This window comes from Ammospiza caudacuta, chromosome 35 (assembly GCF_027887145.1).
Source record: "Ammospiza caudacuta isolate bAmmCau1 chromosome 35, bAmmCau1.pri, whole genome shotgun sequence".
NCBI classification, from domain to species: Eukaryota; Metazoa; Chordata; class Aves; order Passeriformes; family Passerellidae; genus Ammospiza; species Ammospiza caudacuta.
Window position 1 is genome coordinate 2,126,925 of NC_080627.1, and position 27,944 is coordinate 2,154,868.

The 27,944-nt window shown below is 54.7% G+C and overlaps 1 protein-coding gene across 1 annotated transcript; it reads left to right on the plus strand.

The window, feature by feature from the left end:
* The first annotated feature begins 839 nt into the window (after window positions 1–839).
* ERCC2 (ERCC excision repair 2, TFIIH core complex helicase subunit) lies at window positions 840–27,160 on the plus strand. The gene is made up of 22 exons (XM_058822858.1): window positions 840–1,009; window positions 1,808–1,885; window positions 2,416–2,478; window positions 3,237–3,350; window positions 4,474–4,584; window positions 5,692–5,808; window positions 7,253–7,376; window positions 8,857–8,953; window positions 10,299–10,432; window positions 11,176–11,344; window positions 13,393–13,511; window positions 15,101–15,170; window positions 16,375–16,444; window positions 17,937–18,038; window positions 18,647–18,710; window positions 19,209–19,330; window positions 20,984–21,076; window positions 22,040–22,112; window positions 22,859–22,929; window positions 24,087–24,230; window positions 26,040–26,183; window positions 26,829–27,160. The coding sequence occupies exons 1-22, from the start codon at window positions 977–979 to the stop codon at window positions 26,919–26,921; spliced, it is 2,205 nt and encodes a 734-aa protein (XP_058678841.1). The 5' UTR covers window positions 840–976; the 3' UTR covers window positions 26,922–27,160.
* Window positions 27,161–27,944: the final 784 nt, after the last annotated feature.

The following is a 27,944-nucleotide window of genomic DNA, read 5'->3' on the forward strand; positions in this document are numbered from 1 at the left end:
GGGATTTCTGGGGGATTTTTGGAGGAATTTGTGGGAAATTTGGGGGATATTAGGGGATTTGAGGGAATTTTGGGGGATCTGAGGGAATTTTGGGGGGATTTGAGGGCGTCTTGGGCGATTTGAGAGTATTTTGGGGTAATCTGGGAGATATTGGGAGATATGAGGGAATTTTGGGGGAATTTGAGGGGATTCTGGGGGGATTTGAGGGAATTTTGGGGAGTTTTGAGAGATCTGAGGGAATTTGGGGGGACTTGAAGGGATTTTTGGGGATTTGAGAGAATTTGAGGGGATGTTGAGTGATCTGAGGGGAATTTGGGGGATTTTGGGGCAATCTGAGGGGATTTTGAGGCGATATGATGGAGATTTGGGGAGGTTTTAGAGAGCTGAGGGAATTTGGGGGGGATTTGAGGGAATTTTGGAGGATCTGAGGGGATTTTGGGGATGTGAGGTAATTTTGGGGAGTTTTGGGCAATATGTAGGGATATTGAGGGGAATTTTCTGGGATTTTGGGGGCCATCTGAGGGGATTTTGGGGGACTTGGAATCTTGGAGTATCTGTGGGAATTTGGGGGGCAAATTTGGGTGAATTTGTAGAGATCTGAGGGGATTTTGGGCGGATTTGAGGGAATTTTGGGGGGGTTTTGGGAGATCTGAGGGGAATTGGGGAGGGATTTGAGGGAGTTTTGGGGGATCTGAGGGGAATTTGGGGAGAATTTTGGGGCATTTTGAGACGATTTGGTGGAGATTTCCTCCTGAGATCCACCGGATCCACCCAGGCTGCTCATGGACGGGTTCCTTGTGCTGCCCCAAACCCCCAAATCTCCCCGAATTCCCCCCGAATCCCCTCAAAACTCCCCCAAAACCCCTCGGGATCCACTGGATCCCAGCGGATCCCCCCCGGATCGCGCAGGCTGAACGTGGACGGGCTGCTGGTGCTGTTCCCCTATGAGTTCATCTACCCCGAGCAGTTCTCCTACATGCTGGAGCTCAAACGCACCCTGGACGCCAAGGTGGGATCCACTGGGGGTGGGGGATCCACTGGGGATCCACTGGGAGGGATCTAATGGGGGGAGATCCAATGGGGGATTTGATGGGTGGAACCCACAGAGGGATCCACGGGGGGTGATCCATTGGAGGAATGCCGTGGGAGGATCTACTGGGAGATCCATTGCAGGGGGGTCAATTGAGGGAATCCACTGAGGGATCCGTTGAGGGGAACCACTGGGGGAATCCACTGAGGGATCCAGGGGGAGAAATCCAATGGGGGAGAGTCCAATGGGGGGGGGGTGTGGTGTCCACTGGGAATTCACTGGGAGGGATCTACTGGGGAATCCACAGAGGGATCCACTGGTGGGATCCGCTGGTGGGATCCATTAGAGGACCCACTGGGGGTTTCACTGGGAGGGATCCAATGGGTGGGACCCACTGGGGGATCCATCAGGGATCCCGAGGGAACAACTGGGGATCCACAGGGAGGGGCCCATTGGGGGAATCCACTGGGGGATGCAATGGGTGGGATCCACTGAGGGAACCACTGGAGAAAATCCATTGAGGGATCCACTGGGGATCCACACGGGGATTCCTTGTGGATCCACCGGGAGGGATCCACCAGGCGGCGTCCAATGGGGGGGGCCCACACGGGGGATCCACTGGGGACTCCATGGTTGGATCCCTGGGAGGGATCAGTTGAGACACCAGCAGATGGATCCATTGGCGGACCCACATGGGGGATCCATTGAGAAAGATCCGTCAGGGGATCCTCTGGGGGATCCGGGACCCCCCCCACGATCTCCCTCCCCTCCCCCCAGGGCCACGGGGTGCTGGAGATGCCGTCGGGGACGGGCAAGACGGTGTCGCTGCTGTCCCTGATCATCGCCTACCAACGCGTGAGCCGATCCCAGTGGATCCCGGGGGATCTGGGGGGGCTTGGGGTCACCTGAGGGGTTTCAGGGGGTCCTGGAGGTTCCTGGGGGATCCTGATGGGTTTTGGGGGGGATTCCAGTGGACCCCAGGGGATCTTGGGGGATCTGGAGGGGTTTTGGTGGATCCCAGAGGGTCCCGGTGGGGTTTGGGGGGATTCCGGTGGATCCCAGGGGATCTGGGGGGATCCAGAGGGATTTTTTGAGGTCCTGGAGGGTTTTGGTGGAGCCAAGAGGATCCTGATGGGTTTTGGAGGAGATCTTGATGGATCCCAGTGGATCTGGGGGGATCTGGAGGGGTTTAGGGGATCCTGGTGGTTCCTGCTGGGTCCTTGAAGATCCCTGGGTGATCGCAGCAGATCCCAGCACATCCTGGGGTGACCCCAGTGGATCCAAGCAGGTCCTGGTGGGTCCTGACGGGTTCTGGCAGATCCTGGGTGATCCCGGGGGGCTCTGAGGTCCCAGTGGATCCCAGTGGATCCCTTTTCTCCCCCCAGGCGCACCCGCTGGACGTGTCCAAGCTGATTTACTGCTCCCGCACCGTGCCCGAGATCGAGAAGGTCAGCGGGGGATGGGGGGGATCCCTCAGGACCGATCCCTGGGGTGGATCCCTCAGGGTGGATCCCTCAGGACCGATCCCTGGGGTGGATCCCTGGGCTGGATTGCCCCGGGTGGATCCATCAGGGTGGATTCCAGGGGTTGATCCCAGGGTGGGTCCCTCAGGTGGATCCCGGGATGGACCCCTGTGTGGATTCCTCTGGGTGGATCCCTGGGTGGATCCCTCCGTGTGGGTCCCTCGGGGTGAATCCCTCAGGGTGGAATCTGGGGTGGATCCCAGTATGGATCCCATGGCAGATCCCTGGGCTGGATCCCTCCGGGTTGATCCCTGGGGTGGATTCCTGGGTACGTCTTGGCGTGGATCCCTGGGCTGGATCCTGGGGTAGGTCTCTCAGGGGTGATCCCTCAGGATAGATCCCTCTGGCTGGATCCCTGGGCTGGATCCCTCAGGGAGGATCCCTCAGGACAGATCCCTGGGCTGGATCCCTGGGGTGGATCCCTCAGGGAGGATCCCTCAGGACAGATCCCTGGGCTGGATCCCTCAGGGAGGATCCCTCAGGAAGGATCCCTCAGGACAGATCCCTGGGCTGGATCCCTGCCTGGACTCTGGCCTGGATCCCTGGGCTGGATCTCTGAGGGTGGATCGCTGGCGTGGATCCCTCAGGATCAATCTCTTGGGTTGGATCCTGGCCCGGATCCCTCGCGGCGGATCCCCGGAGCGGATCCCCCGTCCACGTCTCTGGTGCCCCCCGTCCCCCAGGTGGTGGAGGAGCTGCGGAAGCTTCTGGAATGTTACGAGCGGGAGCTGGGGGAGCCCCTGCCCTGCCTGGCGCTGGCGCTGAGCTCCCGCAAGAACCTCTGCGTGCACCCCGAGGTCTGCGGGATCCACCGCGCTCACAGGGATCCCAGGGGATCTGAGGGGACCCGGGGGGGCTGGGGATGGTGGGGGGGGTCACAGGGATCTGGGGGGATCCTGACGGGGGGGCTGGGGGTGGTGGGGGGGGTCACAGGGATCTGGGGGGATCCTGACGGGGGGGTGGGGGTGGTGGGGGGGTCACAGGGATCTGGGGGGATCCTGACGGGGGGCTGGGGGTGGTGGGGGGGTCACAGGGATCCCATGGGATCTGTGGGGATCCTGGGGGGGGGGCTGGGGGTGGTGGGGGCTCACAGGGATCTGGGGGGATCCTGACGGGGGGCTGGGGGTGGTGGGGGGGTCACAGGGATCTGGGGGGATCCTGACGGGGGGGGTGGGGGTGGTGGGGGGGGTCACAGGGATCCCATGGGATATGGGGGGATCCTGAGGGGATCCGGGGGGGCTGGGGGGCTCACAGGGATCACAGGGATCTGGGGGGATCCTGATGGGGGGCTGGGGGTGGTGGGGGGGTCACAGGGATCCCATGGGATCTGTGGGGATCCGGGGGGGGCTGGGGGGGTCACAGAGATCCCAGTGGATCCCATCAGATCCCGTTCCGGGTCTCAGCTCTCTGCTGTGGGAAGGAGAGGGGATTATGGGGGGTCCGGGGCTGGGTGTGGATCCCAGTGGATCCCGTTCCAGGTCTCGGCCCTGCGCTGCGGGAAGGAGGGGGGGATCCCAGGGGGTCCCAGGGCTCTGTGCAGACCCCAGTGGATCCCAGTGGATCCCAGCAGATCCCCGTCCCAGGTCTCGGCTCTGCGCTATGGCAAGGAGGGGGATCACAGGGGGTGGCAGGGCTCTGTGCAGACCCCATTATACCCCATTAGACCCCAGTGGATCCCAGTGGATCCCAGCAGATCCCCGTCCCAGGTCTCCGCTCTGCGCTGTGGCAAGGAGGGGGATCACAGGGGGTCGCAGGGCCGTGTGTGGGTGGCTGTAGATCCCAGTGGATCCCAGTGGATCCCTCCCCAGGTCTCCACTCTCCGCTATGGCAAGGAGGGGGATCACAGGGGGTCGCAGGGCTGTGTGTGGGTGGCTGTAGATCCCAGTGGATCCCAGTGGATCCCGGTGGATCCCTCCCCAGGTCTCCGCTCTGCGCTATGGCAAGGAGGTCGACAGCCGCTGCCTGGCCCTGACGGCCTCGTACCTGCGGGACCCCCCCGAGGGAGCCCGGCCCAGCTGCTCCTTCTTCCAGGTGGGATCTGGGGGGATCTGGGGGGATCCCGGGGGTTCTGAGGGCGTTTGAGGGAATCCTGAGGAGATTTTGGGGGGACGCCGGGGGGGTCTGAGGGGATCTGGGGGGTCCTGAAGGATCTGGGGGGGTCCCCAGGGCATCTGGAGGGATCTGGAGGATCCTGGTGCTCCCTTCAAGGGCCCCCAGCCCCATTTCTTGATCCCCCCCAACCCCATTTGGAGTCCTCCCACAGACCCCAGCCCCATTTCTTGGTGTTTTCTCCCCATTTTTTGCTGCCCCCAGCCCCATTTTGCTGCCCCCAGCCCCATTTCAAGGACCCCCCATCCCCATTTTGGTGACCCCAAATCCCATTTCTTGCTGCCCCCAGCCCCATTTTTTGGTGTTTTCCCCCCATTTTTCCTGTCCCCCAGCCCCATTTTTTGGTGTTTTCCCCCAATTTTTTGGTGTTTTCCCCACATTTTTTGGTGTTTTCCCACAATTTTTTGGTGTTTTTCCCCCCATTTTTTGGTGTTTTCCCCCCATTTTTTTTGTGTTCTCCCCCCATTTTTACTGTCCCCCAGCCCCATTTTTTGGTGTTTTCCCCCCTTTTTTTGCTGCCCCCTGCCCCATTTTTGGCTGCCCCCAGCCCCATTTTGCTGCCCCCAGCCCCATTTTTTGGTGTTTTCCCCCCATTTTTTGCTGCCCCCAGCCCCATTTTTGGTTGCCCCCAGCCCCATTTTGCTGCCCCCAGCCCCATTTTTTGGTGTTTTCCTCCCATTTTTTGGTGTTTTCCCCCCATTTTGCTGCCCCCAGCCCCATTTTTTGGTGTTCTCCCCCCAATTTTGCTGCCCCCAGCCCCATTTTTTGGTGTTTTCCCCCATTTTTGCTGTCCCCCAGCCCCATTTTTTGGTGTTTTTCCCCCATTTTCCTGCCCCAAGCCCCATTTTGCTGCCCCCAGTCCCATTTTTTGGTGTTTTCCCCCCATTTTGCTGCCCCCAGCTCCATTTTTTGGTGTCTCCCCCCCATTTTCTGGTGCTTCCCCCCCATTTTTTGGTGTTTTCCCCCCATTTTTTGGTGTTTTTCCCCATTTTTGCTGCCCCCAGCCCCATTTCTCTCTCCCTCCCCCAGGAGTTCGAGGCGCGGGGCCGGCAGAGCCCCCTCCCCTTTGGGGTTCACAACCTGGACGATCTGCGGGCGCTGGGGCGGCAGCGCGGCCTCTGCCCCTACTTCATGGCCAGGGCGTCGGTGAGGGACCCCAAAATATCCTAAAAACACCCCAAAAACATCCCAAAAATACCCTAAAATATCTGCCCCTATTTCATGGCCAGGGCGTCGGTGAGGGACCCCAAAATACCCTAAAAACACCCCAAAAATACCCTAAAATATCTGCCCCTACTTCATGGCCTGGGTGTTGCTAAGATAAACAAAATACCCCCCAAATATCCCTAAAATGTCCTAGAATATCCCCAAAATACCCTGAAATATCTGCCGCTACTTCATGGCCAGGGCGTCGGTGAGGGACCCCAAAATATCCTAAAAACACCCCAAAAATACCCCAGAAATACCCTAAAATATCTGCCCCTATTTCATGGCCAGGGCATCGGTGAGGAACCCCAAAATACCCTAAAAACACCCCAAAAACATCCCAAAAATACCCTAAAATATCTGCCCCTATTTCATGGCCAGGGCGTCAGTGAGGAACCCCAAAATACCCTAAAAACACCCCAAAAATACCCTAAAATATCTGCCCCTACTTCATGGCCAGGGCGTCGGTGAGGGACCCCAAAATATCCTAAAAACACCCCAAAAACATCCCAAAATACCCTAAAATATCTGCCCAGGGCGTTGGTGAGGGACCCCAAAATACCCTAAAAACACCCCAAAACCCCTCTGGATGACCCCAGATCCCTCTGGGTGACCCCAAAACCCCAAAATCCGCAGCTGGCCCACGCCGACGTGGTGGTGTACAGCCGCCATTCCCTGCTGCACCCCAAAACTGCCCCATAGAGCCCCTATAGGAGACCCCAAAATCCCCCTGAGTGACCCCAAAACCGCCCTAAATCACTCGGAATGACCCCAAATCCCTCTGGGGACCCCAAAACCCCAAAATCCGCAGCTGGCCCACGCCAACGTGGTGGTGTACAGCCGCCATTCCCTGCTGCACCCCAAGATCCCCCCTGGGGAACACCAAAACTGCCCTAAAACCCCCCTGAGTGACCCAAAGCAGCCCTAAAACCCCTCTAAGGGAACCCAAAATCCCTCTGGGGACCCCAAATCCCTCTGGGGACCCCAAAATTCCCCTAAATCCCCCCAAAATCCGCAGCTGGCCCACGCCAACGTGGTGGTGTACAGCCGCCATTCCCTGCTGCACCCCAAAACTGCCTCTATAGAACCCCTATAGGAAACCCCAAAACCGCCCTAAATCACTCGGAATGACCCCAAAGCTGCCCTGACTGACCCCAAACCCCCCTGGGGAACCCCAAAACTCCTTTGGGGACCCCAAAGTTTCACCCAAACCTTTCCCTAAAATGTTTTTTTTTCTCATTTTCTGTGACTGTCTCCATTCTCACTTTGATTTTCCCATGTCAAATGAATTCAAAACCCCCCGAAACCCCCCTAAAGGACCCCCAAACACCTGTGGGTGACCCTGAACCCTTTTGGGGACCCCTAAATCCCCCCAAATCCACAGCTGGCCCACGCCAATGTGGTGGTGTACAGCTACCATTACCTGCTGGACCCCAAGATCGCCGGGCTGGTGTCGGCCGAGCTCGCCCGCTCCTCGGTCGTGGTGTTTGACGAGGCTCACAACATCGGTGAGACCCCAAAAACCCCCAAAAAACCCCAAAATCCCAAAATTGTGGGACTTTGGGGGGTCCCTGGGGGGTTTGGGGTCATTTAGGGGGGATTTGGGGTCATTTGGGGGGGGGGATTTGGGGTCATTTGGGGGGATTTGGGGGGATTTGGGGTCGTGGTGTTTGACGAGGCTCACAACATCGGTGAGACTCCAAAAACCCCAAAATCCCAAAATTCTGGGACTTTGAGGGGTCCCTGGAGGGTTTGGGGCAATTCAGGGGGGGATTTGGGGTCATTTGGGGGAGGTTTGGGGGGATTCGGGGGTTTGGGGTCGTGGTGTTTGACGAGGCTCTCAACATCGGTGAGACCCCAAAAAACCCCAAAATCCCCAAAATTCTGGGACTTTTGGGGGTCCCCGGAGGGTTTGGGGTCATCTGGGGAGGATTTGGGGTAATTTGGGGGAAATTTGGGGTCATTCAGGGGGGATTTGGGGGGGATTTGGGGTCATTTGGGGGGGATTTGGGGGGATTTGGGGTCGTGGTGTTTGACGAGGCTCACAATATCGGTGAGACCCCAAAAACCCCCAAAAAACCCCAAAATCCCAAAATTCTGGGACTTTTGGGGGTCCCTGGAGGGTTTGGGGTCATCTGGGGGGGATTTGGGGTCATTTGGGGCAGTTTTGGTGTCCCCAGGGGGATTTTGGGCGGGTTTGGGGGTGATTTTTGGGGGATTTTTTTGGATATTTGGGTGGGCGGGTGCGGCTGTTTTGGGGGGGATTTTTGGGGGGGATTTTAGGGGTTTTTTCTGGATTGTGGGGGATTTTTTGTTGCATTTTTGGGGCTTTTGAGGGTTTTTTGGGGGGGATTTTGTGTTATTTTTTAGTGGATTTTGGGAGGATTTTGGTGGGATTTTTTTCGGGGCATTTTGCAGATTTTTTTGCTGGATTTTGTGGTTGGTTTTGGGGTATTTTGGGGAGATTTTTTTAGGATATTTTGAGGTTGTTTTTGGGGGGATTTTGAGGTTGGTTTTGGGGTATTTTGGGGGGATTTTGAGGTTGTTTTGGGGATATTTTGGGGGGATTTTTTGGGATATTTTGAGGGGGATTTTGAGGTTGGTTTTGGGGGATTTTGGGGGATTTTGAGGTTGGTTTTGGGATATTTTTGGGGGGATATTTTGGGGGGATTTTTGGGGGGATTTTGAGGTTGTTTTTGGGGTATTTTGGGGGGGATTTTGGAGGGGATTTTGAGGTTGGTTTTGGGATATTTTGGGGGGATATTTTGGGGGGGTTTGGGGTATTTTGGGGGGATTTTTTGGGATATTTTGGGGGGGATTTTGAGGTTGTTTTTGGGGTATTTTTGGGGGAATTTTGAGGTTGGTTTTGGGGGGATTTTGGGGGGGATTTTTAGGTTGGTTTTGGGATATTTTTGGAGGGATTTTGGGGGGGGTTTGGGGGTATTTTGGGGGGATATTTTGGGATATTTTGGCATCCCCTGTCCCCAGACAACGTGTGCATCGAGGCCATGGGAGTGACCATCACCCGCCGGACGCTCGACCGCTGCCAGGCCAACGTGGCCGCGCTGCAGAGCCACGTCCAGAAGTCAGAATTTGGGGTTTTGGGGTCTTTTGGGGGAGTTTTGGGGTTTTATGGGGGATTTGGAGGGGTTTAGGGTGGATTTGGGGGGGTTTTAGGGGGGATTTTGCCGTTTTAGGGTGGATTTTGGGGTGCCAGGGTGTGACCATCACCCGCTGCAGAGCCACGGCCAGCGGTCTGTGGGGTGGATTTGGGGTTTTTTGGGGGGATTTTGGGGTCTTTTGGGGTCTCAGGGATGGGATTTGGGATTTTTAGGGGTGATTTTGGGGGGTTTTAGGGTGGACTTTGGGGTTTTAGAGGCAATTTTGGGGTGCCATGGGTGTGACCATCACCCGCTGCAGAGCCACGGCCAGCGGTCTGTGGGGTGGATTTGGGGTTTTTAGGGAGGAATTTTGGAATTTTTGGGGTCTCAGGGATGGGATTTGGGATTTTTAGGGGTGATTTTGGGGGACTTTAGGGGGGATTTTGGGATTTTAGGGTGGATTTTGGGGTTTCAGAGGGGTCCTAGAGATGGGAATTTGGGGGGTTTTAGGGGGGTCCCAGGGATGGGGTTTGGGGTCTCAGAGATGGTTTTTGGGTCAGGAGTGGGTTTGGGATTTTAGGGATGGGATTTGGGGGTCTCAGGGATGGGATTTGGGATCTCCAAGGATGGGATTTGGGATCAGGGATGGATTTTGGGATCTGTTTTGGGATCATGAAGTCTGGTTTAGAGGCTGTGGGTTTGGGATCTCAGGGGGGATCCCAGGAATGGGATTTGGGGTTTCAGGGGTTATTTGGGATCTCACAGGGATCTCAGGGGTTATTTGGGATCCCATGGGTGGGATTTGGGGTCTCAGGGATGGGATTTGGGATCTCAGGAGTTATTTGGGATCCCATGGGTGGGATTTGGGGTCTCAGGGATGGGATTTGGGATCTCAGGGGTGGGATTTTGGATCTCAGGGGTTATTTGGGATCCCATGGGTGGGATTTGGGGTCTCAGGGGTTATTTGGGATCTCAGGGATGGGATTTGGGATCTCAGGGATGGGATTTGGGATCCCATGGGTGGGATTTGGGGTCTTAGGGATGGGATTTGGGATCTCAGGGGTGGGATTTGGGGTCTCAGGGGTTATTTGGGATCTCAGGGATGGGATTTGGGGTCTCAGGGGTTATTTGGGATCCCATGGGTGGGATTTGGGGTCTCAGGGGTTATTTGGGATCTCAGGGATGGGATTTGGGATCTCAGGGATGGGATTTGGGATCTCAGGGATGGGATTTGGGGTCTCAGGGATGGGATTTGGGATCCCATGGGTGGGATTTGGGGTCTCAGGGATGGATTTTAGGATCTCAGGTGATTTTTGGGATCCCTTTCAGGATCAAGGAGTCGGACTCGCGCCGCCTGGCCGAGGAGTACCGGCGCCTGGTGCAGGGGCTGCGCGAGGCCGGCGCCGCCCGCGACTCCGACCTGTTCCTGGCCAACCCCGTCCTGCCCGACGAGATCCTGCAGGGTACGGGACCCACGGGATCCACCGGGACCCACCGGGACCCACCGGGACCCACCGGGATCCAACGGGACCCACCGGGATCCAACGGGACCCACTGGGACCCACCGGGACCCACCGGGACCCACCGGGATCCACCGCGATTGTGGGAACCCCCAAAACCCTCAGGCTCCCACCCCAAATCCTCAGGGTCCCCCCAGAGTTGTGTTCTGGGAGACTTTTTTGAGGTCTGGGATCTGCTGGGATCTGCTTTGTGGGGTTTGGGGTGGATTTTAGCGTTTTTGGGGTGTTTCTGACCCATTCCAGAGGCAGTCCCTGGCAGCATCCGCACGGCCGAGCACTTTGTGGGGTTTTGGGGTGGTTTTTAGGGTTTTTGGGGTGTTTCTGACCCCATTTTTCCCCGTTTCAGAGGCAGTTCCCGGCAGCATCCGCACGGCCGAGCACTTTGTGGGGTTTGGGCTGGTTTGGGGGAATTTTGGGGTACTTCTGACCCTGTTTTTTCCCCTTTTTACTCATTTTTACCCCCATTTTTCCCCGTTTTAGAAGCTGTCCCAGGCAGTATCCGTACGGCCGAGCACTTTGTGGGGTTTGGGCTGGATTTTAGGATTTTTTGGGGTATTTTTGACCCTGCTTTCCCCCATTTCAGAAGCTGTCCCAGGCAGTATCCATACAGCCGAGCACTCTGTGGGGTTTTGGGGTGGTTTTTAGGGTTTTTGGGGTGTTTCTGACCCCGTTTTTCCCCGTTTCAGAGGCAGTTCCCGGCAGCATCCGCACGGCCGAGCACTTTGTGGGGTTCCTGCGCCGTCTGGTCGAGCACCTTCGGGCTCAGCTCCGGGGACCCCGAGTGCAGCAGCTGAGCCCCCCGGCCTTCCTGAGGGAGCTGCGAGAGAGGGTCTGCATTGACCGCAAACCCCTCAGGTCTGGGGACCCCAAAAACCCCATAAAAACCTCATAAAAACCCCAAAAATGGGATCTGCACCCCAAAAAACTCCCTAGAGAGCCCTTGGGCCTTCCTGAGGGAGCTGAGAGAGAGGGTCTGCATTGATCAGAAACCCCTCAGGTCTGGGAACCCCAAAAATGGGATCTGCACCCCCAAAAATGGGATCTGCACCCCAAAAATGAGTTTGGGACCCCCAAAATGGGATCTGCACCCCAAAAAATGGGTTTGGGACCCCTAAAAACCCCCTAGAGAGCCCCCCGACCTTCCTGAGGGAGCTGAGGGACAGGGTCTGCATTGACAGCAAACCCCTCAGGTCTGGGAACCCCAAAAATGGGATTGGAACCCCAAAAAAATGGGTCTGGGACCCCAAAAAACCCCATAAAAACCCCAAAAAATGGCATCTGCACCCCTAGAAAACCCCCCGGCCTTCCTGAGGGAGCTGAGGGACAGGGTCTGCATCGACCGCAAACCCCTCAGGTCTGGGAACCCCAAAAATGGGATTGGAACCCCTAAAAACCCCATAAAAACCCAAAAAAATGGGATCTGTACCCCAAAAAACTCCAAAAATTATGTCTGCACCCCCAAAAATGGGATCTGCACCCCCAAAAACCCCCTGGAGAGCCCCCCGGCCTTCCTGAGGGAGCTGAGGGACAGGGTCTGCATTGACCGCAAACCCCTCAGGTCTGGGAACCCCAAAAACCCCCTAAATGGGATCTGCACCCCCAAAAATGGGATCTGCACCCCAAAAATGAATTTGGGATCCCCAAAAATGAATTTGGGATCCCCAAAAATGCGTTTGGGACCCCCAAAACTCCCTGGAGAGCCCCCCGGCCTTCCTGAGGGAGCTGAGGGACAGGGTCTGCATTGACCGCAAACCCCTCAGGTCTGGGAACCCCTAAAACCCCAAAAGTGGGATCTGTACCCCAAAAAAACGCAAAAAAATGGGATTTGCACCCCCAAAAATGGGATCTGCACCCCAAAAATGAATTTGGGACCCCCAAAAACGCCCTGGAGAGCCCCCCAGCCTTCCTGAGGGAGCTGAGGGACAGGGTCTGCATTGACCGCAAACCCCTCAGGTCTGGGAACCCCTAAAACCCCAAAAGTGGGATCTGTACCCCAAAAAAACCCATAAAAACCCCATAAAATGAGTTTGGGGCCCCAAAAATGGGATTGGGACCCCAAAAAATGGGATTGGGAGCCCAAAAATGAGTTTGGGACCCCCAAAAACCCCCTGGAGTGCTCCCGGGCCTTCCTGAGGGAGCTGAGGGACAGGGTCTGCATTGACCGCAAACCCCTCAGGTCTGGGGACCCCAAAACTAGGTTTGGGACCCCCAAAAATTGGATCTGCACCCCAAAAACTCCATAAAAACCCCAAAAATGGGTTCTGCACCCCAAAAAACTCCATTAGGGAGCCCTAAAAACCCAAAAAATGGTTCTGTGCCAGGTTCTGTGCCGAGCGCCTGCACTCCCTGCTCCGCACTCTCCCTGTGGGGGGATTTTTGTGGGGATTTTTGGGGACTTTTGGTGTTTCTGGGGTTTTTTTGGGGTGATTTTTGGGTTTTTGGGGTCTCTGAGGTGGGTTTTGGGGTGATTTTTGGGGTTTTTGGGGTCCCTGAGCTGGATTTTGCCCCCTCCAGGTTCTGTGCCGAGTGCCTGCACTCCCTGCTCCGCACCCTCCCCTTGGGGGGATTTTGGGGTTTCTGGGGGGATTTTTGTGGGGATTTTTTGGGATTTTTGGTATTTTAGGGATTTTCTGGGGTGATTTTGGGTGTTTTTGGGGTCCCTGAGGTGATTTTTGGGGTCCCTGAGCCCCAGTTTTGGCTCCCCCAGGTTTTGTGCCGAGCGCCTGCACTCCCTGCTCCGCACCCTCCCCTTGGGGGGATTTTGGGGTTTCTGGGGGGATTTTTTTTTGTTTTTTGGGGGGTTTTTGGTGTCTCTGGGGTTTTTTGGGGTGGTTTTAGGGGTTTTTAGGGTCCCTGAAGTGGATTTTGGGGTCCCTGAACCCCAAATTTCCCCCCCTTTGCAGGTTCTGTGCCGAGCGCCTGCACTCCCTGCTCCGCACCCTCGCCCTCCCCGACGTCGCCGATTTCTCCCCCATCACCCTCGTGGCCAATTTCGCCACCCTGGTCAGCACCTACAGCAAGGGTGAGGCCCTAAAAACCCCAAAACACCCCAAAAATACCCAAAAAATACCCTAAAAATACCCTATAATCCTGGTCAGCACCTACAGCAAAGGTGAGGCCCTAAAAACCCCCAAAACACCCCAAAAACACCCCAAAAATACCCTAAAAATACCCCAAAAATACTTTATAATCCTGGTCAGCACCTACAGCAAAGGTGAGGCCCTAAAAGTCCCCAAAACACCCTAAAATACCCCAAAAATACCCTAAAAATACCCCAAAAATACCCTATAACCCTGGTCAGCACCTACAGCAAAGGTGAGGCCCTAAAAACCCCCAAAACACCCCAAAAACACCCCAAAAATACCCTAAAAATACCCCAAAAATACTCTATAATCCTGGTCAGCACCTACAGCAAAGGTGAGGTCAAAAATCCTAAAAATAACCCAGAAATATCCCCAGAATATCCCATAGCCCTGGTCAGCACCTACAGCACTGGTGAGGCCCTAAAAACCCCAAAATCCCCTCAAAAAAACCCCAAAAATACCCTAAAAATATCCTATAATTCTGGTCAGCTCCTACAGCAAAGGTGGGGATAAAAAACCTCCAAAAACGCTCCAAAAACACCCTAAAAATACCCCTAAAATATCCTGTAATCCTGGTCAGCATCTACAGAAAAAGTGGGACAAAAAACTCCAAAAATGCCCAAAAATATCCCTAAAATATCCCATAGCCCTGGTCAGCACCTACAGCAAAAGTGGGACCCTAAAAACCCCAAAAATAACCCAAAAATACCCACAAAATACCCCTAAAATATCTCTGAATTCTGGTCAGTACCTACAGTAAAGGTGGAACCTAAAAACCCCAGAAATACCCCAAAAATACACCACAAAATATTCAAATCCACCTAAAAACACCAAAATCCCTGAAATCCCCACAAATCCCCCCAAAATCCCCCTTATAAACCTCAAAATTCCCCCTAAATTCTCCCCAAAATAACCCCAAAATCCTCCTCAAAAAAACCCAAAATCCCCCCAAAAAAACCCCAAAACTCCCCTAAATCCCCCCCCCAAAAAAAACCCCAAATCCTCCCTTAAATTCCTCCCCAAAAAGCCCCAAAATCCACCCAAAAAACTCAAATCCCCCAAAAAAACCCAAAAATCCCAAAATTCCCCCAAAAAACCCCAACTTTCCCCCCAAATCCCTTCAAAAATCCCCCAAAAAAAACCCCAAAATTTCCCCCAAATCCCCCCCAAAAAATCCCCAAAAATCCCAAAATTCCCCCCAAAAAAAACCCAAATTCCCATCAAAATTCCCAAAAAAACCCCAAATTTTCCCCCAAATCCCTTCAAAAATCCCCCAAAAAAACCCCAAAATTTCCCCCAAATCCCCCCCAAAAAATCCCCGAAAATCCCAAAATTCCCCCTCAAAAAAAACCCGAATTCCCATCAAAATTCCCCCAAAAAACCCCAAATTCCCCCCAAATCCCTTCAAAAATCCCCCCCAAAAAAAACAAAATTTCCCCCAAATCCCCCAAAAAAACCCCAAACCCCCAAAACACCAAAATTCCCCCAAAACCCCAAAAAATCCCAAAATTGCCCCAAACCCCCCCAGGTTTCACCATCATCATCGAGCCCTTCGACGATCGCACCCCGAGCATCTCCAACCCCGTGCTGCACTTCAGGTCTGGGGGAAATTTGGGAAATTTTGGGGTTTTTCGGGGATTTTGGGGTTTTTTTAGGTTTTCGGGGCAATTTTGGGGGATTTGGGGTGTTTTTTGGGGGGATTTTGGGGTTTTTGGGGGTATTTTGGGGTGGTTTTGGGGGGATTTGGGGCAGATTTTGGGTGGATTTTGCATTCTTTTGGGGGTCAGATTTTTGGGGATTTGGGGTTTTTTGGTTTTTTTGAAGGATTTAGGGTTTTTGAGGGGTTTTTAGGGGGATTTTGGGGGAATTTTGGGTTTTCTCAGGGAGAGTTTTGGGTTTTTTTGGGGGGGATTTGGGTTTTTTTCAGGGAGGGTTATAGGGGGGGTTTTCAGGGGGGATTTTGGGGTTTTTTGAGGGATTTTGGGGTTTGTTGGGATTTGGGGTTTTTTCAGGGGGATTTGGGTTTTTTGGGGGAATATTTTGGGTGGATTTGGGGAGATTTGGGGGAATTTGGGGCTTTTTTGGGGGGTATTTTGGGGGCATTTTGAGGTGGATTTTGGGGTTTTTGGGGTTTTTTTTTGAGAGGGTTTGGAGGGGATTTTGAGGAGGATTTGGGGTTTTTCTGGGGAGGCATTTGGGGTTTTTGTGGGGGATTCTGAGGGGTTTTTTGGGGAGGTTTTGGGGGATTTTAGGGGGGAATTTGGGGGATTTTTGGGGGGGGATTTTGGGGTTTTTTGGAGGATTTTTTGACAGGGTTTTTGGGGAATTTTGATGTGGATTTGGGGGCTCTTTTGGGGGGGCATTTGGGTTTTTCTGTGGGGGGATTTTGAAGGTTTTTTGTGGAAGTTTTGGGGGCATTTTAGAGGAGATTTTGGAGGGTTTTAGGGGTTTTTGGGGGGGAATTTTGAGGTGGATTTGGAGGAATTTTGAGGGGGTTTTGGGGGGTTTTTTTGAGGGGGTTTTTGGGGGGATTTTGAGGTAGATTTGGGGGGTTTTGGGGGAGCGTTTGGGGTTTTTTGGGGGGGATATTGAGGGGTCTTTTGGGGAAGTCTGGGGGGGGATTTTGGGGGGCTTTCGGCAGGATTTTGTGCGGATTTTTGACGGGGTTTTGGGGGGATTTTGAGGTGGATTTGGGCTTTTCTTGGAGGGGGATTTTGGGTTTTTTTTGGGGGGGGGATTTTGGGGGAGATTTAGGTTTTTATTGGGGCGATTTTGATGGGTTGTTTTGGGGTTCCCCCACAGCTGCCTGGACGCCTCCATCGCCATCCGGCCGGTGTTCGAGCGCTTCCAGTCCGTCATCGTCACCTCGGGGGTGAGGGACACAAAAATACCCCAAATCACCCCAGAAATAACCCAAAAATACCCCCAAAATCACCCCAAAAATATCCCCAAAATCGCTCCAAAAATATCCCAAAAATCACCCCAAAAATACCCCCAAAATCACCCCAAAAAATACCCTAAAATCACCCCAAAAACATCCCCAAAATCACCCCAAAAGTACCCCCAAAATCACCCCAAAAAATACCCCCCAAATCACCCAAAAAATACCCCCAAAATCAGCCCAAAAAATACCCTAAAACCACCCCAAAAATACCCCCAAATATCCCTGAAATTCCTTCATCATCATCTCGGGGGTGAGAGACACCAAAAAACTCCAAAAATCACCCCAAAAATACCCCAAAATCATCTCAGTGTCACCTCGGGGGTGAGAGACCCCCAAAAACCCCAAAAATCACCCCAAAAATACCCAAAATATCCCTGAAATTCCTTCATCGTCACCTCGGGGGTGGGAGACACCAAAAATACCCCAAATCCGTCCAAAATAAAACCCAAAGAACCCCAAAATCCCTCCCCAAAAACCCCCTCAAAAAAAACCAAAATCCCCCCCAAAAAACCCCATTAAAAACCCAACCCCCCCCAAAAAACCCAAATTCACCCAAAATGCTCCCCAAAACTCCCCCCAAAAACCCAAATCCCCCTAAAAACCCCGAAATCCCCACAAAACCCCTCCAAAACCTCCCTAAAAATTCCCTCCCAAAAAATCCCAAAACCTCCCCAAATCCCACCAAAAAAATCCCAAACCTCCCCTGCAAAAAACTCCAAATCCCCAAAAAAACCCCCAAAAACCCCAAATCCCCCTTAAAGCACCAAAATCCCCAAATCCCCCCTCAAAAACCCCAAAATCCCCCCAAAAACCGAATAAAAAACCCCAAAATTCCCCCAAAACCCCAATAAAAACCCCAAAATCCCCCCAAAAATCCCCAAATCCCCCCAAAAACCCAATAAAAAACCCCAAAATACCCCCAAAACCCCAAATCCCCCTCAAAAAAAACCCAAAACACCCCCAAAAATCCTCAAAAACCCCAAAATCCCCCCAAAAACCCAATAAAAATCCCCAAAATTCCCCCAAAACCCCAAATCCCCCCCCAAAACAACCCAAAAAACCCCCAAAAATCCCCAAATCCCCCCTCAAAAAAGCCAAAATCCCCCCAAAAACCCAATTAAAATCCCCAAAATCCCAATTAAAAACCCCAAATCCCCCCAAAAAAACCCCAAAACACCCCCAAAAATCCCCAAATCCCCCCTCAAAAAAGCCAAAATCCCCCCAAAAACCCAATAAAAAACCCCAAAATTCCCCCAAAACCCCAAATCTTCCCCCCCAAAACACCCCCAAAAATCCCCAAATCCCCCCTCAAAAACCCCAAAATCCACCTCAAAAACCCCATAAAACCCCCAAAATCCCCCCAAAATCCCCTAAAAACCCCAAACCCCCCCTGACCCCCCATGTTCTCCCCTCCCCCCAGACTTTGTCCCCCCTGGAGTTTTACCCCAAAATTTTGGGGTTCCAGCCCGTTACCATGGCAACGTTCAGCATGACCCTGGCGCGCACCTGCCTCTGCCCCATGGTCGGAATTGGGGGGTCCTGGGGGGTCCTGGGGGGTCCTGGGGGGGTCCTGGGGGGATTTGGGGGGTCCTGGGGGGATTTGGGGGGTCTGGGGGAAATTTTGGGGGTCCTGAATTGGGGTTTGGGGGGGATTTTGGGGGGCTTGGGGGGGTCCTGGGGGGATTTGGGGGATCCTGGGGAAGGTTTCAGGGGTCCTGGGGGGGCTTGGGGGGGTCCTGGAGGGATTTTGGGGGGTTCTGGAGGGATTTGGGGGGTCCTGGAGGGATTTTGGGGGTCCTGGGGAGATTTGAAGGGGTTTGGGGGGGTCTGGGGGAAATTTTGGGGGTCCTGGATTGGGGTTTGGGGGGGATTTGGGGGATCCTGGGGAAGGTTTCGGGGGTCCTGGTGGGTCCTGGGGGGATTTGAGGAGGTCCTGGGAAGATTTGGGGGGATTTGGGGGGTCTGGGGGAAATTTTGGGGGTCCTGGATTGGGGTTTGGGGGGGATTTTGGGGGATCCTGGCGTGGTCTGAGGGGTCTCAGGAGTATTTGGGGGGGTCTCGAGGATTTTGGGGGGGTCCCGAGGTTTTTGGGGGGTCTGACCCCCCCCCCCCCCTTTTCCCCCTCCCCAGATCGTGGGCAGGGGCAACGACCAGGTGGCCATGAGCTCCAAATTCGAGACCCGCGAGGACATCGGTGTGGATTTGGGGCAAAATTTGGGGTTTTGGGGGTTTTGGGGTCTGGGGGATTCTGGGGAGGGGTCTCAGGGTCATTTTGGGGCTTTTTTGGGGGGGGAATTTTTGGGGTTTTTTGGTGTGGCCATGAGCTCCAAATTCGAGACCCGTGAGGACATCGGTGCGGATTTGGGGGCGATTTGGGGGAAAATTTGGGGTTTTGGGGGTTATTGGGGTTTTTGAGGTCTGGGGAGGGGTCTTGGGGTCATTTTGGGGGTGTTTTTGGGGGGAGAATTTTGGGGTTTTTTGGGTTTTTTGGGGTGGCCGTGAGCTCCAAATTCGAGACTCGCGAGGACATCAGTGGGGCTGGGGGGGATCTGGGGGAAATTTGGGGGAAAATTTGGGGTTTTTGGGCTCTGGGGGATTCTGGGGAGGGGTCTCAGAGGGGTTTTATGAGGAATTCTAGGGCTTTGGGGGATTTTTGGGGTCCCAAATAACCCCAATTTCCCCCAATTCCCAGCTGTGACCCGCAATTACGGGCAGCTGCTCCTGGAGCTCTCGGCCGTGGTCCCCGACGGCCTCGTGGCTTTTTTCACCAGCTACGTCTACCTGGAGAGCACCGTGGCCTCGTGGTACGAGCAGGTGGGAGCCTAAAATCACCCCAAAATACCCCCAAAATCACCCCAAAAATACCCCCAAAAATACCCCAAAATCCCACCAAAAATGCCCCCAAAAATCCCCCCAAAAATCCCCAAAATCTGATCCCTGTTCTCACCTGTACCTGGAGAGCACCGTGGCCTTGTGGTACGAGCAGGTGGGAGCCTAAAATCACCCCAAAAATACCCCAAAATCCCACCAAAAATACCCCCCAAAATACCCCAAAATCCCACCAAAAATACCCCAAAATCCCCCCAAAAATATCCCCAAAAATACCCAAAATCCCACCAAAAACACCCCAAAATCTGATCCCTGTTCTCACCTGTACCTGGAGAGCACCGTGGCCTCGTGGTACGAGCAGGTGGGAGCCTAAAATCACCCCAAAAATCCCCAAAATCACCCCCAAAAATACCCCAAAATCCCACCAAAAATCACCTCAAAATCACCCCAAAATACCCCCAAAAATACCCCAAAATCCCACCAAAAATACCCCCAAAAATACCCAAAATCTGATCCCTGTTCTCACCTGTACCTGGAGAGCACCGTGGCCTCATGGTACGAGCAGGTGGGAGCACAAAAATCACCCCAAAATCACTCCAAAATCCCACCAAAAATACCCCCAAAAATACTCCAAAATCCCACCAAAAATACCCCCAAAATCACCCCAAAAATACCCCAAAAATCCCACCAAAAATACCCCCAAAAATACTCCAAAATCCCACCAAAAATACCCCAAAAATCCCACCAAAAATACCCCAAACCTCCTCAGGGCATCCTGGAGAACTTCCTGAGGAACAAACGAGACCCAGGACCCCCAAATCCCCTCCTGAGACCCCAAAAACTGCCCCAAAACCCCCTAAAACTGCCCCAAATCCCCCCCTGAGACCCCAAAAACTGCCCCAGAATCCCCAAAAACTGCCCCAAATCCCCCCCTGAGACCCCAAAAACTGCCCCAAAATCTGCCCAAATCCCCCCAAAATCCCTTCAGGACCCCCAAGGACCCCCAAAATTGCCCCAAAAATATCCCAAATTCTCCCCAGTGCATCCTGGAGAACATCCAGAGGAACAAACGAGTCCCAGAACCCCCAAATCCCCTCTTGAGACCCCCAAAACTGCCCCAAAATCCCCTAAAACTGCCCCAAATCCCCCCCTGAGACCCCAAAAACTGTCCCAAAATCTGCCCAAATCCCCCCAAAATCCCTTCCAGGATCCCCCAGGAACCCCAAAATCCCCCTGGGACCCCCAAAATCACCCCAAATTCCCCCCAGGGCATCCTGGAGAACATCCAGAGGAACAAACGAGACCCAGAACCCCATAATCCGCCCCTGAGAGCCCAAAAACTGCCCCAAAATCTGCCCAAATCCCCCCAAAATCCCTTCCAGGATCCCCCAGGACCCCCCAAATCCCCCTGGGACCCCCAAAATCGCCCCAAATTCCCCCCAGGGCATCCTGGAGAACATCCAGAGGAACATGTGAGACCCAGAACCCCTCAAATGCCCCTAAATCCACCCTGAGACCCCAAAAACTGCCTTAAAATCTGCCCAGATCCCCCCAAAATCCCTTCCAGGACCCCCAAGGACCCCCAAAATCCCCTTGGGACCCCCAAAATCTGCCCAAGACCCCCCAAATTCCCCCCAGGGCATCCTGGAGAACATCCAGAGGAACAAGCTGCTCTTCATCGAGACCCAGGACGGGGCTGAGACCAGCGTGGCCCTGGAGAAATACCAGGAGGTGCTGGGGGGGATTTTGGGGGGTCCTGGGGGGGATTTTGGGGGTGCTGGGGGAGATTTGATGGAGGTTTTGGGGTCTCAGGAGGAGATTTGGGCGTTTTAGAGGGAAACTTGGGGGAGTTTTGGGGGTCCTGGGGGAGGATTATGGGGAGTTTTGGGGGGAATTTGGGGGGGTCCTGGGGAGTTCCCAGGGAGGTTTGGGGGTCTCAGGAAGGGATTTGGGGAAATTTTGGGGGTTCTGGGGAGGATTTGGGGGAGTTTTGGGGATTTTGGGGGATCTCAGAAGGGGATTTGGAGAAATTTTGGGGGTCTCAAGAAGGGGTTGGAGGGAGATTTGGGGGTCCTGGGGGGAATTTGGGGGAGTTTTGGGGCTCCTGGGGGATCCCAGGGGGGTTTGAGGTCTCAGGAGGGGATTTGGGGGGGGGTCCTGGGGGAGTTTTGGGGGTCCTTGAGGAATTTTGGGGGTCCTGGATGGGGTTTTGGGGGTCTCAGGAGGGGATTTGGGGGATTTTGATGGGTCCTGGATGGAATTTTGGGGGTCCTTGGGGCAGTTTTGGGGCTCTCAGGAGGGGATTTGGGGAGATTCCGGGGTGTCCCGGGGGAGGTTTTGGGATCCCAGGTGAGTTTTGGGGGAGTTTCTGGGGGTCCCAGGTGAGTTTTGGGGTCCCTGGATGGGAATTTTGGGGTCCCTGGATGGGAATTTTGGGGTCCCAGGTGAGTTTTGGGGTCCCTGGATGGAATTTTGGAGTGCCAGGGGAATTTTGGGGTCCCTGGATGGGAATTTTGGGGTCCCAGGTGAGTTTTGGGGTCCCTGGATGGGAATTTTGGGGTCCCAGGTGAGTTTTGGGGTCCCTGGATGGAATTTTGGAGTGCCAGGGGAATTTTGGGGTCCCTGGATGGAATTTTGGGGTCCCAGGTGAGTTTTGGGGTCCCAGGTGAGTTTTGGGGTCCCGTTTCCCCCCAGGCGTGTGAGAACGGCCGCGGGGCCGTGCTGCTCTCGGTGGCGCGCGGGAAAGTGTCCGAGGGCATCGACTTCGGTGAGAATTGGGGGGAATTTGGGAAATTTGGGAAATTTGGGGGACATTTTGGGAAATTCTGGGATTTTGGGCAGAAATTTTGGGATTTTGGAGGGGTTTGAGGGGATTTTTGGGGTCCCTTTTTTGGGTGTTCCCACCCAAATCTTGGGGCAAGATGTCCGAGGGCATCGGCTTCGGTGAGATTTGGGAAATTTGGGAAATTTTTGGAAAATTTTGGGGGTTTTAGGGGGTTCAGGGGGGATTTGAGGGGATTTTTTGGGGTCCCTCTTTTAGGTGTTCCCACCCAAATCTTGGGGCAAAGTCTCCCAGGGCATCGACTGGTGAGATTTGGGGGGAATTTGGGAAATTTGGGGGAAATTTTGGGGGTTTTGGGGCAATTTGAGGGGAAATTTGGGGGGATTTTTGTGGTAATTTGGGGTTTTGGGGGGATTTTCACGGCAATTTTGGGGTTTGGGGGTTTTAGGGGGGATTTGGTGGGAATTTTTGGTGTTTTGGGGGAATTTGAGGGGAATTTTTGGGGTTTTGGGGACAGTTTGGGGGGGATTTTCATGCTAATTTTGGGAGTTTTGGGGTGGATTTGCTTGGAAATTTGGGGGGGTTTTTTGTTTTTTGGAGGAGATTTGATGGGAAATTTTGGGGGTTTTGGGGGGGATTTTCCTGATAATTTTTTGTTGTTGTTTTTTTGGGGGGGATTTGATGGGAAATTTGGGGATTTTGGGGTTCCTGACCCCCCAAATCTCCCCCAGTCCATCACTACGGCCGGGCCGTGATCATGTTCGGGGTCCCCTACGTTTACACCCAGAGCCGGATCCTCAAGGTCAGGGGGGCTCGGGGGAGACCCCTCCCCAAATTCCACCTGGGGGGGTCCCCGGGGGGGAGATCAGGGGATTTTGGGGGGATTTGGGGGTGTTTTAAGGGGATTTATTGAATTTATGGGGTTTTTTTAAGGGGATTTATTGGATTTTTTTTGGGTTTTTAGGGGGATTTAGAGGGGCTTGGGGGGGGACCCCTCCCCAAATTCCATCTGGGGGGGGTCACCTGGGGGAGATCAAGGGATTTTGGGGGGTTTAGAGGGATTTGGGGGTTTTTAGGGGAATTTGGAGTTTTTTTTAGGGGGATTTTGGGGGGGTTTTAGGGGGATTTGTGGGGTTTTTTAAAGGGATTTATTGGGGGGATTTATGGGTTTTTTGGGGGAATTTATGGGGTTTTGGGGGTTTTTAGGGGGCTCAGGTGTGGCCCCCTCCCCAAATCCCACCTGGGAGGGTCCCCTGGCCTGGATGGGGGGGGGGTACCTGGGGGAAATAAAGGGATTTTTAGGGAGATTTAGGGGTTTTTAGGGGGATTTTGGGGGTTTTTTTAGGGAGTTTTAGGGGAGCTTTTTGGGGGTCTCACCCCTGTTTCCCCCAAATCCCCCTGGAATTCCTTCAGGAGCAGCTCCAGGTGTGAGATGGGGCTACCTGGGGAGATCTTTGGGGTTCCTGGGAGGTTTTTGGGGTTCCCAGGAGGTTTTTAGGACTGCTGAGGAGGCTTTTGGGATTTCTGGGGAGGTTTTTGGGATTTCTTGGGGGGTTTTTGGGGTCTCAGCCCCATTTCCCCCCCCAGGCCTGTCTGGAATTCCTGTGGGAGCAGCTCCCGGTGCGAGAGAGCACCTGAGATGGGACATGGGGAGATTTTTGGGGTTCCTCAGGGGGGTTTTGGGATACCCGGATGGGTTTTTGGGGTTCCTGGGGGATTTTTAGGATTTCTGGGGAGGTTTTTGGGGGGTCTCAGCCCTGTTTCCCCCCCAGGCCCGTCTGGAATTCCTTCGGGAGCAGCTCCCGGTGCGAGAGAGCACCTGAGATGGGAGATGGGGAGATTTTTGGGGTTCCTCAGGGGGGTTTTGGGGGTTCCTGGTGAGGTTTTTGGGGTTCCTGGGGGATTTTTAGGATTTCTGGGGAGGTTTTTAGGGGGTTCTCAGCCCCGTTTCCCCCCCAGGCGCGTCTGGAATTCCTTCGGGAGCAGCTCCAGGTGCGCGAGGGCGAATTCCTGACCTTCGACGCCATGCGGCACGCGGCGCAGTGCGTGGGGAGAGCGCTGCGGGGCAAAACCGACTACGGCCTCATGGTGTTCGCCGACAAGGTTTGGGGGCATTTTAGGGCATTTGGGGGCATTTGGGGTCGGTTTTGGGGCGTTTTATGGGGTTTTGGGGGTGTTTGGGGTCACTTTGGGGCGGCGCAGTGCGTGGGGAGAGCGCTGAGGGGGAAAATGGATTACGGGCTGGTGGTGTTCGCTGACAAGGTTTGGGGGGGATTTTGGGGTCAGTTTAGGGGATTTAGGGTCAGTTTGGGGTGTTTTGGGGGTTTTAGGATCAGTTTGGGGTTGGTTTTGGGGGTTTGAGGATCAGTTTGGGGTGTTTTGGGGGATTTGGGGTCACTTTGGGGCGGCGCAGTGCGTGGGGAGAGCGCTGAGGGGGAAAACCGACTATGGGCTCATGGTGTTCGCTGACAAGGATTGGGGGGGATTTTGGGGTCTGTTTAGGGGATTTGGGGTCAGTTTGGGGGTTTTAGGATCAGTTTGGGGTGTTCTGGGGAGTTTGGCATCACTTTGGGGCGGCGCAGTGCGTGGGGAGAGCGCTGAGGGGGAAAACGGATTACGGGCTGGTGGTGTTCGCTGACAAGGTTTGGGGGGGATTTTGGGGTCTGTTTAGGGGATTTAGGGTCAGTTTGGGGGATTTAGGATCAGTTTGGGGTCAGTTTTGGGCGTGTTTGGGGTTGGTTTGGGTCAGTTTTAGGGTCAATTCTGGGGGATTTGGGGTCAGTTTGGGGCGGCGCAGTGCGTGGGGAGAGCGCTGAGGGGGAAAACAGACTGTGGGCTCATGGCGCTCGCCGACACGGTTTGGGGGGGATTTTGGGGTCAGTTTAGGGGATTTAGGATCAGTTTGGGTGATTTCGGATCAGTTTGGGGTGTTTGGGGGGTTTGTGGGTGTTTGGGGTTGGTTTGGGTCAGTTTTGGGGTCAATTCTGGGGGATTTGGGGTCACTTTGGGACGGCGCAGTGCGTGGGGAGAGCGCTGAGGGGGAAAACAGACTGTGGGCTGGTGGTGTTCGCTGACAAGGATTGGGGGAGATTTGGGGTCAGTTTAGGGGATTTAGGATCAGTTTGGGGTATTTGGGGTTGGTTTTGGGAGTGTTTGGGGCTGGTTTGGGTCAGTTTTGGGGTCAATTCTGGGGTGTTTGGGGTCACTTTGGGGCGGCGCAGTGCGTGGGGAGAGCGCTGAGGGGGAAAACGGATTACGGGCTGGTGGTGTTCACTGACAAGGTTTGGGGGGGATTTTGGGGTCAGTTTAGGGGATTTAGGGTCAGTTTGGGGTCGGTTTGCCAGGGTTTAGAGTCAGTTTTGGGGGATTTGAGGTTTTTTTTTTTACTTTTCCCAATTTTCTCTGTTTTTTTCCCCCTTTCCCAGCGCTTTGCGTGCGCAGACAAGCGTGGGGGGGGTTGGGGATTCTTGGGGTTATTTTGGGCCATTTTTGGTGTGTCCCAAGCTCCATTTTTTCCCTTTTTTTTCCATTTTTCCCTGTTTTTTCCCTTTTTTCCCCCCATTCCCAGCACTTTGTGCGTGCTGACAAGTGTGGGGGTGTTTGGGGGGATCCTGGGTGTGTTTGGGGATTATTTTGGTGTCCCAAACCCCATTTCTTCCCCGTTTTTTCCCATTATTCCCAATGTTCTCTGTTTTTTCCCATTTTCCCGTGTTTTTACCCCATTTCTCTCCGTTCCCAGCGCTTTGCCCGTGCAGAGAAGGGTTGGGGTGTTTGGGGATTATTTTGGGGGTTCCTGGGGTTATTTTGGGGTCCCAAACCCCGTTTCTCCCCCGTTTTCCCCATTTTTTCCCCGCTTTTTCGTTTTTTCCCGTTTTCCCGTGTTCTCACCCCATTTTCCCCCCCTCTCCCCAGCGCTTTGCGCGCGCAGACAAGCGGGGGAAGCTGCCGCGCTGGATCCAGGAGCACCTGCCCGAGTCCCACCTGAACCTGACCGTGGACGAGGCCGTGCAGGCGGCCAAGAGGTTCCTGCGCGAGATGGCGCAGCCCTTCCGCCAGGTGGGGGATCCAATAGACCCAAAATTACCCAAAATTATCCCAAATGATCCCTTTGGGTGCCTTCTGGCCCCTCCCAGCCCTTCCGCCAGGTGAGGGATCCACTGGCTCACAGTTGATCCAAAATGATCCAGAATGATCCAAAATTACCCAAAATGATCCAAAATGATCCCTTTGGGTCCCCAGCCCTTCCGCCAGGTGAGGGATCCACTGGCTCACAGCTGATCCAAAACGATCCAAAATGATCCAAAATGATCCCTTTGGGTCCCCCAGCCCTTCTGCCAGGTGAGGGATCCACTGGGTCACAGTTGATCCAAAATTATCCAAAATGATCCAAAATGATCCCTGTCTCCATCCCCCCCAGGAGGACCAGCTGGGGCTGTCGCTGCTGACCTGGGATCCCCCGGATCCTCCCCAAACCCCCCCAAATCCCCTCAGATCTCCCCCAAACCCCCCCAGATCCCCCCGGATTCCCCCGGATCCCCTCACTGGATCCTTTCCCCCCCCCACGCCAGGAGGACCAGCTGGGGCTGTCGCTGCTGACCTGGGATCCCCTGGATCCCCCCCAAATCCCCTCAGATCTCCCCCAAACCCCCCCGGATCCCCCCGGATCCCCTCACTGGATCCCTGTCTCCATCCCCCACCCAGGAGGACCAGCTGGGGCTGTCGCTGCTGACCTGGGAGCAGCTGCAGGCGGGGGAGGTGCAGCAGCGCATCCAGGGCATCTCCCAGCAGCTCTGAGACCCCCACGGGACCCACCGGGATCCACTCTGGGATCCACCCCGGGCGCACCAGGATCCACTGCCAGCAACTGGGATCCATTGGCACAAACCGGGACCCACACCGGGATCCGCTGGGATCCACTGCCAGCAACTGGGATCCATTGGCACAAACCGGGATCTATCGGGATCCATTGGGATCCACCCTGGGGGCACCAGGGCACACTGGGATCCTCTGACTTCAACGGGGATCCACCGGGACCTCCCTGGGATCCACCCCGGGACACACCGGGACACGCTGGGATCCTCTGACGCCCCCCATGGGATCCACTGGGACACACCGGGATCCACTGACACTGACTGGGATCCACTGGGACACACCGGGATCCGCTGGGATCCACTGACATCAACCGGGATCCACTGGGGACATCCCTGGGATCCACCCTGGGATCCATGGACGCCCACCGGGATCCACCGGGATCCACCGGGGACATCCCTGGGATCCACTGACATCAACCGGGACCCACCGGGATCCACCGGGATCCACACTGGGACCCGCTGGGATCCACTGGGCTCAACCGGGACCTCCCTGGGATCCACCAGGGGGGACAAAAGGGGGGGTCAGGATCCACTGAGGGGCTCCAGGGGGGATCTGGAGACCCCCAGACCCCCCCAAAAAACTCCTCAAAGAGGGACTGGATCCCCCCCGGGATCCACTGGGATCTGGAGCCCCCCAGGTGCCCCCATTTCCCTCAATCCCCTCCCCCAGTAAAATCGGAGATTTCCCCTCCCCCCATGGCTCCGCCCCTTTTTTCTCCCCCTCCAGGGCCCCCCCAAATCCCCCCCCCCAAAAAAAAAATTTGGGGTCCCCCCCCCCCCCATGCCTCAGTTTCCCCTGAGGAATTTGGGGGTAAAATTCCATTTTTGGAGTCTCTCCGTGCCTCAGTTTCCCCCCAGATATTTGGGGGTGGAAATTCCATTTTTGGGGTCCCCCCGTGCCTCAGTTTTCCCTGGGGGGTTTTGGGGTGGAAATTCCATTTTTGGG

What these genes read in the sequence shown, in the direction of transcription:
- ERCC2 (XM_058822858.1), top strand. Translation starts at nt 977, where the DNA reads ATGCTGGAGCTCAAACGCACCCTGGACGCCAAG. An exon ending in TGACGAGGCTCACAACATCG is followed by an intron (nt 7,377 to 8,856) that starts GTGAGACCCCAA and finishes CCCTGTCCCCAG; the next exon opens with ACAACGTGTGCATCGAGGCC. An exon ending in ATTGACCGCAAACCCCTCAG is followed by an intron (nt 11,345 to 13,392) that starts GTCTGGGGACCC and finishes CCCCCTTTGCAG; the next exon opens with GTTCTGTGCCGAGCGCCTGC.